At 39.7% G+C, this 16,535-nt stretch overlaps 1 protein-coding gene across 1 annotated transcript; it reads right to left on the bottom strand.

Annotated features, from left to right (window-relative positions):
• Positions 1-268: 268 nt before the first annotated feature.
• On the bottom strand, positions 269-15,301 carry SKIL (SKI-like proto-oncogene). The gene is made up of 6 exons (XM_008644455.2): positions 13,150-15,301; positions 8,241-8,338; positions 6,614-6,855; positions 6,167-6,408; positions 4,931-5,155; positions 269-2,147 (listed from the first exon to the last, which is right to left on the bottom strand). The coding sequence occupies exons 1-6, from the start codon at positions 14,254-14,256 to the stop codon at positions 1,986-1,988; spliced, it is 2,076 nt and encodes a 691-aa protein (XP_008642677.1). The 5' UTR covers positions 14,257-15,301; the 3' UTR covers positions 269-1,985.
• Positions 15,302-16,535: the final 1,234 nt, after the last annotated feature.

Below are 16,535 nucleotides of genomic sequence, written 5' to 3'. Positions count from 1 at the left end.
ACGGTGTTTTTAAAGCAAGTGGTGCACACGCAACCAGAACCATTTAGTCAGCACCTTTCCCTCCAAACTAAGCTGCAAAGACAGGCCTCTTCCTTTTTATTTTGGCTTTTTTTTTTTTTTTTAAAGCAAAAATTTGGAGATGGGAGCTGAAGAAGAGAAAAATATAATCCTGGTCTTCTTTTCTGGCAGGAGGTGGAACTAGATGATCTTTAAGATCCTTTCCAACCCAAACCATTCTATGATTCTCAACACTGACAAAAAAAATTCATTTTTTTAATCTAACCTGCTTTGCTTGTCAGTGTAAATACGACAGAGTTCACAAACAAAATTGTACAGTTACTAAAAAAATCATCCTATGACTCTGTGACATTTAATTTACCACCTCATTTCTCATTCAATTTAAAGATATGTGCAATTTTATCCTTCTCTGTGATGTTCAGTCTTGTTATACCACCAAAAGAGAAACAAAAAAGAACAAGAGTTTTCAGTTTTACAAGTTAAGGGGAAAAACAATTCAATGTAGGTTTTTACTAGTGGTTTCATCCAAAATTAACTGAATTATTAAGAGAATATTAAACTTAAGAACCTCAAAACCAGAAACTAAAAGCACAAGTTAAAATTATGTAGTGAAATACTGGAATTACTAAAATATTCCTATCACTGACATGATTAGCTGACATCTGCCAGCTGTATCCAACTTTTTGGAGAGAAGTGCAAAGAAGTTTTTCTTCATCCAACTTTGTAGCCATGCATTTAACCCACTAGGAACCAGACTTCAGAAGTACTCGAACATCATATATATACATAAAACAGTAATTCTGTACAATTACACATTTCCCAATGGTATAGCTTAACAAACATGCTGTATTTTCTTAATTCATGGTAACCCTACCATGCCATTCAAATACAGAGACTATCAAAATGAGTTTTCAAAGTGCTATATCTCAGATTTTTACATTTTAAGCTATGATCACAATGTCAGTTAAGGCCTGTTCTATGTAATGAAAGAAAAAACCACAAGCTGGCAAGAAGCTCAAAGTGTGGAGGCTTAGGGTACTAAAGAAATTAACACATATTTCTTAATAAATATTATTTTTCTTGAAAGCATTAGTATCTGAAAAACAGTTAAGTCATGCTTTCTCAGTTTCTAAAAGGAAAAGCCCCGCCTTTAAGCCTTTTATTCATGTTTCTTTCATATGTACTACAGAGAAAAAAACAGAAGAGAACTTGTGAGTTTTTAACTTCCCAAGATTCCACTGTAATAGTAAATTTTTTAATTCACCAAAAAAAAAACCCCAAACCAAAACTCTAATGTTTTCTTCTTCCAGCAGAGCAAGCAAGTGCTGGTTCTAACATTCCTTAGATTGATAATGAGTTGTTAAACAGACAATACTGAAAAGAGCAGCTGACTTCACACAATAAAATGATGGGAAAAACTCATGCTGGTAAATCACTTTTGATGCTCAATCATCAATCAATCGTGGCAATTTTGAGCTCTACCCTACAGACAAAAAGCTGCCTTTACTCTCCTCAGTTTGAGAACATTTAATTCTCACTGAAACCCAAACTATTTTAGACCTTGAAGAATTCAGGATGTTTTTAATGTACTTTTATAACTGGATGTGCAATTGATAGCAAAATAAAGATACCCACATATGTTTAAACAGACAATGTTAAAAGGTGTAGAGTCCTTAAGACTGCATTAGAAATAGACAGAAACTGGTCACTCTAAATCAAGAGTTTTGTATTTTTCACTGTTTGAGAAAAACACCAGTACAAATCAATGCAGATTTTCATTGGTTAGGAAAATCTAAAAATGTCTATCTATCTCTATTTATTTATATCTATGTATATCTTCACCTGGACCTGTCTGGGAAATAGAAATCCATAGAGAACACTTTTTCTCAGCACACAAAAATTATTCACAATCATTAAAACCAAAACACCCTGTTTGAAGGACGCAGCTGTGCTTCCTCTTCCAATTTCTATTTTCCTTTCCCATTTTTTGAAGATTTCAGGATCTGTAGCTTCAATTCTTTTATCATCAGCTCTAACTTTTCCCGGGCCTCTCGTTCCTGTCTCAGTTCGTCCTGGAGCTCTTGTCTATCTGCCTCTGCATGATCCAACCTCTGCCTCAACTCTGCCAGCTGTGAAACAGGAGAGACAGAGAGGCAGAGTAAATTTCTGCAAACTTATTTAAAACATCAAGAGGTCACAGATGGCCACTCCATGCATCCAAGTATTTCAGTCCACCAGAATTATGCAGTTATCAAGAATTATGCACTCACCTATTACACCATTAGCAAACAATGTCAATGTGCAAAGTTGCATACACATCATACTATAATTTAAAAAAAGAGAAAATCTAATTTTTAAATGCATGTAAGTTGTAGTTAAACGAACTGTCACACCAGACTGCCAATAACACACAGAATCTGTTGAGAAGATTGTGATGAAGTCTGCATTAAATGTGTCACAAATCCCAGAATAAACTGCATTTTTTCATTTCCCAGGTTCATTTCTCTTACCTGACAAAATATTACTTCTTTATTTCAAAGCCTGAATGCACTTCTAGAAGAAACAAAACCACCAACACTGTTTTCCAATACTCCTTAGTATAAATGAAACATTCAGAAAATCTTGAACATAACCATCTGTGTGTGTGTTCAAATATAAACCTGAATCCACACAAACATTTTTTTGAAATATTTTCTGTTTAACCACGGAAATTAGGTATTCTTTTCCTCTTTGGAATACAGCAAGGTACAAACTTGCTAGAATGTCACCAAAATTATTTACAGTGGCATCTGGAAACATCTTCTCAAGTATGGGAAAGTTGCTCATTGCTTATAGTATACTACCAGCAGTAAAACAGGGAGGAGACTGGGCACCAGTTATCTTCTCTCCCATGGATTTATGGGGTCCTTTCTTACCAAAAGACCTCACTCCATCTAAAAGACACCATCTGCCTTTATAATGATAGGTATCTACCTGATGTACATCATCACTAAGCATCCATCTCATTGAAAAAAAGGAAGACAGTTCCTGAGAATGAAAGAGCAGGAACATACAGGGTATTATTGGTGTTCACCAACTGCTACAGAATGTACTGGGTGAAGGAATGGCTGTGCTGATTTTGGAGAAACACATTTCATCTCCAATTCTATAACCAGAAATTCTTCAGCAGTTCTTAGGCAGCGACAGGCTGTTAATGCAAGTCCTGACTGCACAAGTGCTGCAGTGAAGTGCTGCAGAGCAAGAGTGCCCACTGCCTGCATGCTGCAGCATGTCTCTGGCTGAGTTTTCATTTCTGGCTCTAAGGAAAGGCTCCAGTTATTCTGCCCTACTGTGATTGACAGGGTGAAGCAACCATTTCAATAAAGAAGTCAAAAAGGGGGAGAAGACAGTGCCAGGCCTAGAAAGGAGAAGAGACTTTAAAGCAAGTTGCAAATATCAAACTATTAATTCTGTTTAATGCACAAGGAGAGCTCCTCCCAGTCCACAGCTCTCAGACACAAAAGGCAGCCTGGGCAACTGCTTCAAGAACACATCAGATTAAGGCTTTTTTAAAATGCTGTATACACAGCTTGGGGAAGTTCCCTGTTCCCAAGACCCCTGTTTAACGCTGGTGCTTCCTGAAACCAGAATCTACTGCAAGATGTGATAAATGGAAAAAAAAATTCAAATTATACCTTGTGAACAGATCTACCACAGAGGTAATAACAGAGTAAACTTTTACACAAGGAATGTATTTAGTTTTCAAAGTCTAACTTCAAAAGAAACACGCAACCAATCTCCTTGGGGAACAATCCACAGTTTTCACCCTCCAAAGGAAGTAAGCTGCACAAGCCCTATAAAACGTGCTATACATGATGATCTCCATAAATTAGAACACGTTGTTACTTGCACTAATAGGGCTTGTACCAGATGTTTAGTAAATCAGGCCTTAGTCAGAGAGGATTATTTCTGGCAGCAAAGGCCAGGAATCAGTGGAGTGGGATGTCATGAAATTAAATTCATGAGAGGGATTTACGATGCGAGTCTCTGCCCTACTCACCAAAAATACCAAAACCTGTCTCTCAAGTACTGCCTGTTTCTCAGTTTGAGTCAGTACGAACAGGACATATACACAGTCGTGAACAAAGGACCACGGAGCTTTACTGAGCTCAAGTTCTGGATTTTGTTCACTTTAAAAATGAGTCTGTTAAGACTAGTTTTCTGTGATACAGAGCAAAATAAAAAATTTCATCATAACTACAGCTGATTTTTAAAAGGGGCATTCCAAGGTTCCCTTTGGCAATAACTTTACTTTTTCCCATTGGAATAATCTCCAACATAAAGAAGCAACAGTAAAAGCTAAAAGGGAAATGAGGGGAAAAAACAGCTCCATAGGTTTTGACATATGAATCCAAGAGGCAAGAATGAGAGACACTAATATGATTTTCATTTCCAAGAAAACTCTTGGCCAAATGCTTTGGTAGAGCCCAGAAGGGGCTCATCAGAGAGTGCAGAAGGTTCTACCACCAAGCAACCGCAAGAGCAGCAAGGTATGCTGCTAATGTGACAAAAAGATGGTTCAGAGGTTTGGATTTTATTTCTTTTTTACATAAAATAATGATAATGTTTAAGTCTATATCATGGGCAAGCCTATATATTAAAAATGGAATTTGTTTTAAATGAGGATGTAACAGACCTCATGTTTAAGTTTAATATTTCATCAATAACATCCTATGTTTCCGTAAGTTACATTCAACCTCAGTTTCAATCAAGGAACAGGGAAATAAATATTGCTGTCACTGACCTATTTTGGTATTTGTCTGTGGTGCCAGGACACACAGAGAAAATGAAACCTTAAGGTAGCTGAACCACAACTGCACGATTTCCTGCTACACTAAATATGTTTTGTTTGAAATAAACCTTCCCTTCTCACCTGTGCTGCATATTCAGCTTCTTTGTCTTTTTCCAAATTGGAGTCACAGCTACATTTTTGCTTCATCACTTGGTCCAGTTTCTTCTCCAAGTCTCTCTGCTCAAAATAAAATTCCTCCATTCTTTGTGCATGCTCTGCTTGCAAACATTCGAGTTCTTTTTGTAAATTCTGCTGCTCTTCAGTCAGCTCCTTCATAGCTTTAGAGTTGCTTAACATTTCCACTTCCTGTAAAGAAAGATCAAGATCACATACTCCTTCCTTCTAACACCAGAAAAGTAAAAAAAACCTGAATTTAAAAGTGTATCTGGAACCAGTGAGGCCAAAAAGACCATTTGTAACTACCAATAACAACAGCCTGATAATGGTATTTATCTGCTTATCAATGACAGGAATTCTGTAACATGCATCTAATTTTTAAGAAATTACTTATATGCCTAAGTACATGGAGCTACCAGAAACAAATTTGCACTTCTAGCAGTGAACCTCAGGAAGCAACAGCATTGATTCACTAAAATATACTTTGAAGATGCAAGAAGTGTAGCATCAAGAAACAAAATGAAGTGTTTGATTGCATTGTCCACTGACATTTTGATATTTTTAAACTCATAATTTTTTTAAACTTATCCACAAGCTTTACCTCCAATAGCAGAACAATTTTAAAGTAGCAGCTCTAGGGCCCTACCTGAGCTCCTAGATTCTGAGATTAGCATTTAAATTAAATAAAATAAATTAAAATATTAGGTCTGTTCCATGAATGCAAGAAGCAAAGACAGTATTTAACTGAATTCAGAAAACAGAAATGTCACAAATGAACATCAGCCTCTAAAATCATTCATTATTAAAGAAAAGACTAAAAATAAAATCCCTAAAAGCAAGCCTTTGCAAATGGGAATAGGAAGGTGGTGTTCTTTTTTATGCAGGGCAGCAATAAGACCATTGCTAGAATACTGATATCTGCATCTTTAAAAACCTGAAAACAGAAATTTCAGAGGATACAGCAAAAGCAGGAGCTGCATGGACCTGGCAGCTGCAAACTGAAGAGACACCAATTATTAGTGGGCTCAAAACTCATGAGCGTAAGGGATATTGAAGATTTGGTGTCTGGATTTAAGCTGAGGGAAAAATGATCTGTGTGCTTTGGTGTTTCTAAATGAATGCAATCCGTGACTGTGGAGCCAGCAAGCCCACATCAGCTCCCTGCTGTCCAAGGGGAAATGCACTCAGCTGCCACTGTACCATTTGGAGCTGCTGTTTCCTCCGCAAAATCGTGTTAAGTTTTTCCTGCTGCTTGATGTAGGTTTTCATTACTTCTTCCATGATCCTTCCCTTGTCATCCTCACAGCTGATGTCTTTCATGAGGGTGGGGGACAAGGTTCGTGCATCAGCACCTCCCTCACCACGGCCAGAGTCTCTGGTGGTTTTGGAAGAAACACGCTCAGATTTTCCACCTCTCGCAGAACGAGTTGACACAGGAGGATCTACACAGAAAAGAGCAGAGAACAATAATCACAGAAACTTCAACTTCCAGAGTGAAAAAAAATGCAAAGAAAACTGAGATTACATAAAGGTGAAAGGAATTTTTGGGAATCTGAAGTGACATCACAAAATTCTAGCTCGGTGTTAAGCTTTCCAAAATTCTGTGGTATAAAAATCAAAGACTTTAACACTTTTTTCACTACTCACCTAAACGTTTATGGGGCTGCTCCACACCAGTTTTCAAGTCAATTTTTTCCTGTTCTTCAAGAGAAAGCTCTGGATAGGAGGCAGCTTTTTTGTGCTTTCCACTACTGAGCTTCTTCTCTGACTGCCCAGGTGAGGATTTATTAACTTCTGAAGCTTTTACTGTTGCTTTTGCAACATCCTTATATTGAGATGCAAGAGATACATTCGGGGCAACCACTTTATCACACATATAAAGGTAGTAACTGAAAGAGCAGAAGAGTAAAATTCATAGTGAAAGGTAAGACATAATAAATGATGGCTGGTTGAGAGCAGTAAGTTTAATTTTACATGAGTTCAAACTGTGAAAGCATCAATGAAAAATAAGCACATCCTTTTAAAATTTTTCCTATGCAAAAGGAAAGCCTAATGACACACTTCATCTTTACTGAGTAGATTATCTAGATAAGGTTTTGAGGCTATCAAACAAGTGGATTCTCCAAACATGGCTGATTAAAAAAAAAATTACAGAAAATCATACGAAGACTTCATTTAAATGCAAAGAGTGAAATTAGAATGTCACTGAATCCACACTCTCCAGCATTTTCATAATCCTTATATTAGCAATGGAGGATGGGGAAGTGCTCAGTGAAGTGGGAATGAGCACCTCATTTAAGCAGCAAAGCTGTGTTCAGACAGTCCTGGGGCATGTCTGAGACCAATGCTGGACATTCTTTCCCACGTACACTGAGCTGCCCATTTGGATTTTCACAGCTCCTGGACTCCTGGGAGCATCCCCGTGTCCCACCCTAACCTCACCACTAAGCCTAACAGAGAGGGAAGAGAGCCCCAGGTGTGTTCAGGTCAGTGCCAGGATCACCAGTGTCACTGGAGTTCAATTGCTGTCTTCAACACTTCCCTTTCTCCTGGTTCTGATGGAAAGTACCAGCAGAAACAGAACATGAGGGCACATCACAGAAGTTCCTCCACTCCCTTGTTTGCGTGGGAACCAGTGTGATGTGTGTACACCAAAAAGGGTCTGCTCTGACCCAAATTCGGGACCTGTGTAACCACAAGGAGTGAGGGCAAGAGGAACATCACGAAAAACTGTTTCCCTTGCTGATGCAGGTGACAAACTGGGTAAGTCAAGGAAATGCACTTGGTTTCTAAAACCAGGAAACCAGTCTGCAGACAATTCAGCTGCAGCCCTTGTTCCACTGTGGAAGAAAGCCTTCAAACACCTCTTGAAGTCTTTTCTGGAAGGAAATTAAGTTGTCCTCATGGTAAATAGGCCCTATGCAGCTTTCCACATGCATGCATTGCATACAGTATAAGAGATCAAAAATCACCTCTGTCATTTCTACTAAAAAGGGAAGTTTTAATTACATTTCAATTGTATTGCCTGCAGAAGAACACCCACAGGTCACAGCTTGAGTCCTATCCCAAAAAAACACTCATAAGCAGTTCGTTAGTATTTACACTAAGAAATGCATAAAAATTTAGGGTTAAATCATTTCTGTGTGATACCTTAAGAGCTTTCCTAACAGTTCAGGTTGCAAACACATTTTTTAAAATTTGAATTATCCCTAAATAGCCAAAAGTATTTAAATACTTGATAGTGCTTATAGTTCTACATAACAAACTCAGTTACCTGGGATGGAAAAAGGAAGGTGGTTGAGGATCAGTGTCTGCTTCTTGCTTTATAACTGGATACCACTGTGATAATTCCAGGTTCTGCTGTGGCTCTGCCTAAAGGAAAGAAAATAAATTGCTAATTGAAACATGGATATCGGTTATTTACATTTTCATAAACACTCCTCACAGAAATGGCATTTACACCATTAATACAGCCACAGCAGAGAAACTGGTACTGGGAAATGGGGTGTCTTTGGCAGAGATGCAGGGCGATGCAAGCCACAGAATTTTCTTTGATCTCAAATTTACCATTATGGGCAAAATAGCAATGAAATTAAAAGCAAATCTCTTGACAGACCTATCTAAAAGCTCTGCTGAGTTTCCAGAACTCTGCTAAACAAGCTTGGGAGAAACAGAAAGCAGGACCTAGGATTCCCAAAAGGTTGCAGGGGCCTTTTGTAATAATGTCTCTATGTAAAGTAAGCACCCACTAGATACTTTATTTCAAAATTAAATGGAACAGCATGCTGGTGTTCCAGGGACAGAACTTTCTTTAGTCATCACAAATTTTTATTACAGCAGCAGTCAAAGCTGCTCCCAGTAACATGACAATGCCATTCCCTTTGCAGTGGCAAACAAAATTAACCTAGGTGCATCAGAATTTATGATCTTAAAAACTTCTGTCTATTTTGAATTTGGAAAGCGATTCTTGTTATGTGTGTCTCAAGAAATATTATTGAAATTACTCTTTACTCAAAATTCCTGGTGATACTTTGTGCTCCCCTCCAAAGTTGCTCTTAATTTCAAGTGAAAGGTGTCTCATCATGAATTTACAATAGTGACACAGCTAAGAAATTGATTCATAATTTCACTGTATTAGAACAGCCTTGGGATGCGGGGTTTTGGGTAGGGTGTGGTTGGCTGACCCCAGGCAGCGGCCAAGCACCCACAGAGCCGCTCCCTCAGCACCATTCCCAGGGGATTGAAGGGACAAGACCAAGAAAGCCCCTGGATAAAGTTGGCTTAAGAAGTGAAGGAAAGAGAAAAATACAAGTGAAGCAAAGAACATGGCTCAGGTCCCTCCCTCATACAACTGCCCAGCCAGCCTCCAAACAACCTCCACCTTGGATGTCAAACCCTCTTTCTCCTCCTCAAAAATCCCAGTTTTTACTGCAATAGCCAGAACACTGGTATGCTACCCACAGTTTTAGCCACCAATCCAAAGCACAGCATCATACAGGCTGCTACAAAGAAAGTCAACACCATTCCAGCCAGACCCAGTACCTTGACAAGCTGCTCAATTAAAAAACAGCCTATAAAGCTAAAAAAGTTAAATAATCCTGTACTGAAACCTTCATGTAGTGTTCTAACATCTTCACAACTTCTTATGTGCTATATTATCAGGAAAGTTTATATTTACACACCCTGGAATAAACTTTTGGAGAACTTCATCGCTGGCAGACAGAGGCCCCCAGTGACACCAGTGTGACCTGTGCCATGGTCTGCACAATCCAACACCAACCCCACCCTGGCAGGGACCAAACCCCACCCACCCCATTCTGACCAAAACTTCCAGCCCACGAAACTCAGCTCTCACAATGAAACTGAAATTTAACCCCACCCCTACCGTTCCTCAAATCACTTCCAACACAGACAGAATGGGACGGAGGGCACAAGGAAGAGAAGCTCTGGAGTTGTAAATTCATAAGGCTTTAAATAATAAAGATTTGAATAATCTCTAGAAAAATGGCCTCATCCTGACACTCGTCAAGTTTTTTCTACTTATTCAGATCATTCTAATAATTTAAATAATCACAGATAATCTACTTATACTGCAGCTAGTATGCAGTGATCTGATTTTAGCTTCAGACCACATTTGTCCATATTTTAGGACTCACATTTTAACATGCTTATATATTTACATGTGAAATTATCAGGTCATCTCTATTTTCAAATTACCAGGTCAGATTTTTGCTTTTTTTTTTTACCTATTGCAAATGGAAACTGAATTTATTGTCTACCTATTAGTGTGCATCTTGCAAATGAATTTCTGCAATCTTGCAATCAAATTTTTACTTAGGAAAGAAAATGAAATGTTACATAAATAAACATGAAGTCTTTTTCTAACATGACTCTTCCCTCACCATCCAGGTAAATGAAACAAGGTATCTACTTCCAAATATACACGTGTATTTAACATTACCCAACAATTTGTTTATTTTAGATGCTCTTAAATAATTCTCTAAACACAATAAGTTGAATTGAATTACTTCTACTCTAACTGTTTAAAAGGTTTACATGAAAATGCCTTATTTTTCTTCTAAGCTAGTTGGACAGAGCTGCTCTTTAAGGAGAAAATACATAGGAAGTAATGGTTTCAGTGTAATCATTAAGCCAGTAGTTTTAGCAGAGACTGAATTTATAAAACCCTCAGAAGAAATGTTAACCCCCCCATGCTGTGAGCTTTCCCCCACACACTGTGACCAGCTCAAGGAATCAGTCTGAGAAGCAAGACAAAGTTTTAGTGCAGAGATGATGAGAAACTGTCGCAAAGTCAAAGGGAACAAGGATCTGTCAGTGCAGGAATCAGCAGAGACCCAGTGACAGCTGTTCCATGAAGAGCAGGTGGATGTTGCACTGCAGTCTAGAACTCCACAGAAAATTATGACAATCAAGCACACAGCTTACAGCTCTGTTATTAGCACAAAGAACAGAAAGGAGTTAATCTCAAGAGTACTTTGCTCTTAAAATACTGAAACAGAAGTGTATTTGCACTGTGAGGTGAATAAACTCAGAGTGAAATGCTAAGGAGAAAGACAAGGCACGGGAACTAGGATGCTCCAAAGACTACGGGACATAAGTAATTCATTATTACTGGATGGGGAAAGACCTAGCCAAGGGCAACTGTTCCTCCTGGGCCCTCCAAGATAACCACAAAGATGTGTCAACACTTCTGAGGACTGACTCAGCAAAGGTGCTGAGGAGGTGAGAGAACAGCGAATGGAACATCCTGCAAATAAATTCCCCTGGGAGTGTAAGGAAAGGGAATGTCTAAGTGTTGTACCTGATACCTCTCCCACAACACTGAAATGAGGAAAAGAAGTTGTGGCTGCTCCATCCCTGGAGGTGTTTAAGGTCAGGTCAGATGTAGCTGTGAGCAATCTGGTCTAGTGGAAGGTGTCCCTGCCCACGGCAGAGGGTGGAATGAGGCGATCTTTAAGGTCCCTTCTAATCCAAACCATTCTGTAATTCTACGAAAAGACAACTGAAGCAGCCTAAGCTTCCCCAGGACAAGGACAGGGAAACTGCCCTCTTATACTCTTGTAATCTTTTGTACTTCCCAGATGAATATCCACAAGATGGAAAAAAATCCCCAAACCTCCCCCACCACTGTATTTTGTTCATGTTTTCACAGCTTCTCACTCGTTGTATGTTGCTTTGTAAGAAAGAACTACACAGGTCTGCTACGGAAGACTGCAGAGAGTTTTAGTACTTCATTTACACCAGTCCAGTCCAAATTACTGCCACTGTTAATTTCAGGTGCGTTTTTTTCATCTTTGCACATGAAACTGAAAGATCTCATTGTCTGAAATTTGCTGCTGTGGAAAGGGAAGCAGCATTTATAGGTGTGAATATGGAAGGCTATTTGCACTGATGCATCCACCATGCTGTAGTTCATTTCCTACACTGGCATTGCAAGAATAAAGACTGACATGTCTTTATCAGTTGAAAAGCAAAGTCTCTTTGCTAGGAGACTGCATCTTCAAATAATTCAGCATGTGGAAGCATGCCATACTGCAGGCTTCCATGGGAATCTGCTGTTAAAATCTCTTCCTGCAGACTGGCACCACTGTAACAGTACCTGTTACTACAGTCAGCCTTCCTGCAACACCAACTTTTCAGAAATTTGTGCTGAAAGGTGTCAGCTCATAGCACCCCTTTTTGGGCTCAACCATCTGCACTGCTCTTGCTGCTATTTTGAAATCCACTGCAAAACATCCAACAGGCAACATGGATTTATCACCAAACCAGCAGCCATCAAACAGACACAGAAACACCAACTACACTGAAAAGAAACAGTCATGGGGCAGAAACCCTTAAAAACCTCTTAAAGTTTAAATTACACCCCGAAATTGTGCCTTCTATGAATGGGAACATCTATCATATTAATGTTTCTCTGCTGCTTGTCCTATTATTTAAAGTAGAAGCACTCCAAGGGACAAAAAAGCTCTGTATTTTGGAACCACAGCACAGACTTACAGCAGTATTTTAGGAAAAAATAAGATGTCTATTATTAACTATTGTCAAGATACCGGCCTACAGCTCATTACTTGGGCTGCTTAAAACCCCCTCTTTTTGGCATATTTCACTGCACAAGTGGTTTAAACAGAAAGCTCTTGCTGAACAAGCAGACTTTGGGCTTCTAAATAGCCATTTAGCAAAGCACCATTACCCTGCACATAAGTCATGAGATGGGTGGCCAGCAAGCCAGGTTGCCATCCAGCCCACGTGTGCATGCTGGAGTACAAATAAAGAATTCATTTGTAATACTTGATTTTCAAGCTCCCTTCTGCTTTGCTCAGCTGCTGCAGCACACACCGCATAAACCTACTCAAAGGTCAAATGGGAGAATGAAAATTTCCACAATAGCCTGAATTTTCCAGAGTCTGTATACCTTAGGACAGAACAAGAACCAACTGAGCCAAGCTAGCTTGAATGGTTACTTGCAGCCCAAAGAGGAAAGAAATTGCCACCCCTTTTAATGAGAAATGTTATTTCCATGGTGAAGCTCTCTCACAAATTTAACTTAGGCTTGATGTGACAAGTATTCCCACTTAGAAAAGCCAAGTAACACGCTTCTAAAACAAGTATTTACGTGTGAGCAGAAAGAGATCTGCGAGTTTTACACCACCAGGTGAACTTACTTTGGACCGAGTTCTTTTCTGATTTTTCTCGCTGAATTTCTCCTTCATTTCCTCCAAGAGGTGCTTCAACTCTCTCTCCTCTGATGTGCCCAGGTATTTTTGGTTAATGTGCAGGTAGCAGTGCCACTTGGCCGACTCAAACCCCCAGTGGCAGGTCCTCTTGTCTGGGGATCTGTGTGAATGCATCACAAAGGTCTGGGGCGAGAACATCCCATAGCATTCCAAGCACTGGATACACGGGTCATCCGGGGCAAGGTAGAACTGAGGTGCAAACAACCCCTGGCACTTGCCCAGGCACTCATGCTCTACTTCAAAGGCACTGCCAGTCTCTTTCAGCTGGGCCAAGGTGTTCTTACCAGGGAGGAAACTGCCACTTTGGGGGAAAGTGCGAGGGCGCAGTAAAGCATTGCATAGTCTCTGAGCATCTGTCAGCGTAATGAGCCCACAGGACGGAGCGTTGAATGGAAGAATTCCCAAAACCTTCAGAATGTGAAGCTGGTCAGAAGTGCACCTTGAGCAGTAGATATAGAGTTCATCACACACCGTGTTGATCTGCTGCAAGGAAAAGTCTCGGAGGACCGAATTCAACACTTGAGGCAGGCAAAGTCTTTTTTCTCCTCCGACTTTAAAACAAGAGATGGATTCCCCCTCCAGCAGGGTCTGGGTGAGTTCTGTAGAGCTGTCTGGAGGGATGAGCAGTGGACCAGAGAGTATTTGTGGTGATGGGAGAGGCAGGAAGACAGTGGGTGACATACTTTCCTGGGAATACCGAGCTGAAAAAGCTGCGGGCCCACCCAGCGAACTCTGGCTGCTTAGGTGGAACTGTGCCAGCGTGTGTTTCAAACCTGGATTTAAACTCAAAGGCTCAGATACTGAAGCACTGTTTGGCTTGGCGGTTTCCACATCAGCCTCCACCGGAGTTTCGTCATAGTCATCCAAGTTTTCCTTCTTTATTGTTGGCAATTTATTTATTACAACCTGTACTTTGTTATTTACATGCATTTCTGTCATTGCTTTTTTCAATGGAGGACTCCCATCCTCTTGGATCCTGCTCCTTTTTTGGTCTGAAACCAGACCGAGAGGGAAGTTTATTTGTGGGCTTTCCATTGCTAAACACTAGAACTTGAATTAAGTCAGTCCTGAATGTGCATTTTCTTGCTTGTTCATATAAAAAATAGTTTCTTGTGATCTTGGATTACCTCAGGTACACTAAGCTGCACACTCCTTTCACCGAAATATTACTTCTTCAGCATCCAACAGTAAAAACTGTAACCCATTTTGCATGTAATACCACAAAATTACTAATGGAGAGGTTACACAATCTTCTTAGTTATTTGTTCAATTTTATAATATAAAAACCCTAATGCAATATGTATACAAAAGGTTTTCTTCATACCCTACCCACTATTTTACACAGTAGTCTTGTCCAGCAATTTAGTAAAAAATGATGCGTGTTCATCCTCAATCTTTTTTTCCTTTAAAAAATATACTGTCTTTTCAAATAAGTCTCTATTTAAATATTAAAATAGAAAAATGGGCTCAGTTTGAAGAATGTCAATCTTAACGCAACTGATCCAAAACGTAGTTTAAGTTGTGTGAAAATTTTATTCAGCACTTTCAGCTCCCAGAGATCAAACATAATCTTAAGGGCTTGCTTTATTGTGCTGCCAGCTTTGTGATTTCACCACCACCATGACAGCTACTATGGCAGTTCACAAATAAATCCTCAAATGAAAGGCTGATCCAGATCGACGGCAAAAACTAAACGTCCCTAGAGAGTCACCTTTTGCCCAGATGTCACTGGCGTGCGTCAGAATTTTCCCAGCCCGAGTTATTAGTAATAGAGGTGAGATCCAGGCCATGGGCTGAATTCATGCCGTGTGCTAGTACAGAGTTCTGCCAGTCTTTCCTGATAACCTGTGAAAGAGAGAGAGGCCGATTACAAGCAATCCCAGAGTTTGCTCTGTACCTAAAAGGGCTTCAAGAGAGCTGGAAAGCGACTTTTGACAAGGGCATAGAGTGACAAGACAAGGGGGAATGGCTTTAAGCTGAGAGAGGGAAGGTTTAGATTTCATACAAGGAAGAAATTATTCTCTGTGAGAGCAGTGAAGTACTGGCACAGGTTACCCAGAGCAGCTGTGTCTGCCCCATCCCTGGAAGTGTCCAAGGCCAGGTTGGACGGGGCTTGGACCAGCCTGGGATAGTGGAAGGTGTCCCTGCCTGTGGCAAGAGGTTGGAACTGGATCATCTTTAAGGTCCCTTCCAACCCAAACCAGTCTGGGGTTTTTTATAAAGTTGAGCAACAAGAGGCAATAATGAGAGAAGTTGGTGACTGAATTACGCCCTTATTTTTTGAACAGAAATTATTTAGGAAGTTGAGTGACTCTGAGCAGGAATTCTGTAAAGCTTATTTTATCTTTTTTTTCCCTCTGTTAACAGAAAACAAGATGACAGAACCCCAAAACCTGAATCCAGCAAAGCGGTACCGGAGGCAAGACTGGCCTGGGGAGCTCTATGAAAATGGCTCATTTTATTTTGCCAAGAGACATCTGATTGAGAAAGGCTACTTGCAGGTTAGTACTTCTGGTTTTTCGTGCTCTTCAGAATAATACATCTTCTACTCTTGCTGTAGAAGGTTCTGAATTCAATATTCTATTTTGATTTCTACTACAGTCAGTGTGAAATAACAGCACTTTGACCTCAGAACAGTTTGCTAATTATTTGTAATTTAGCAGGGCTAGTTATAGCTAGAGCAGTTCCAGTAACATCATCCTCCATAGCAAATAAATTTATGCAAATAAATGTATTATATAGCTATAACCCTAAGCCAATACAATACTGAGTTGAGTTTTGCATTTCACTGGTGTATCTTAGAATTCACATTAATGCCACTAAGGGTGTGAAACTGAGCTTCATGCAGTGTCAGAGCCTTGTCATAATCTGTAAATTTGTATTTTCAGCCAGTTTAATCTTATGCCAATTTTGTACGGTAACTTTAAAAGTCTTTTTCCATTTCCTGATGTTTACATCCCAGTGTAGTGATGCAGAACAACACTGAGGTGTGGTGGATATTTTTCCATTGGTGATTAAGTAACAGTAAGCAAATAATAATCATAGCCTTCCTTAGCAAATGCTGAAGGTATTACTATTTTGCTGATTAGAAGATTTAGTGAAATTAGTGTGATGTAATTGCTATAACATCTTGCACACTTTCTCTAGTTGTAAAGTGGAAATAGTTATTAACCTGAAGGTTCCTTCAAATGGTTCTGTGTCACCGGCAAAAACATAATTGATGGTTCACTTTTATATAAGCCATGGTGGCCACTGTGTAACCAGACACCTGGCTTTCATACTGTCTCTTAGTGCCTGTACCCCAGCGAGGCTCC

The sequence above is a fragment of the Corvus brachyrhynchos genome, unplaced genomic scaffold (genome assembly GCF_000691975.1).
Source record: "Corvus brachyrhynchos isolate BGI_N302 unplaced genomic scaffold, ASM69197v1 scaffold162, whole genome shotgun sequence".
NCBI classification, from domain to species: domain Eukaryota; kingdom Metazoa; phylum Chordata; class Aves; order Passeriformes; family Corvidae; genus Corvus; species Corvus brachyrhynchos.
The sequence above is the reverse complement of the archived record's forward strand: the minus strand, read 5'-3'. Positions and strand labels throughout refer to the sequence as shown.

Coding starts and splice junctions, on each gene's coding strand:
- SKIL (XM_008644455.2), bottom strand. CDS start 14,256: ATGGAAAGCCCACAAATAAACTTCCCTCTCGGTCTGGTTTCAGACCAA. Junction 6,409..6,613: donor GCAGCCCCATAAACGTTTAG/GTGAGTAGTGAA, acceptor TTTTCTGTGTAG/ATCCTCCTGTGTCAACTCGT. Junction 5,156..6,166: donor GGAAACAGCAGCTCCAAATG/GTACAGTGGCAG, acceptor CTTTCTTTACAG/GAAGTGGAAATGTTAAGCAA.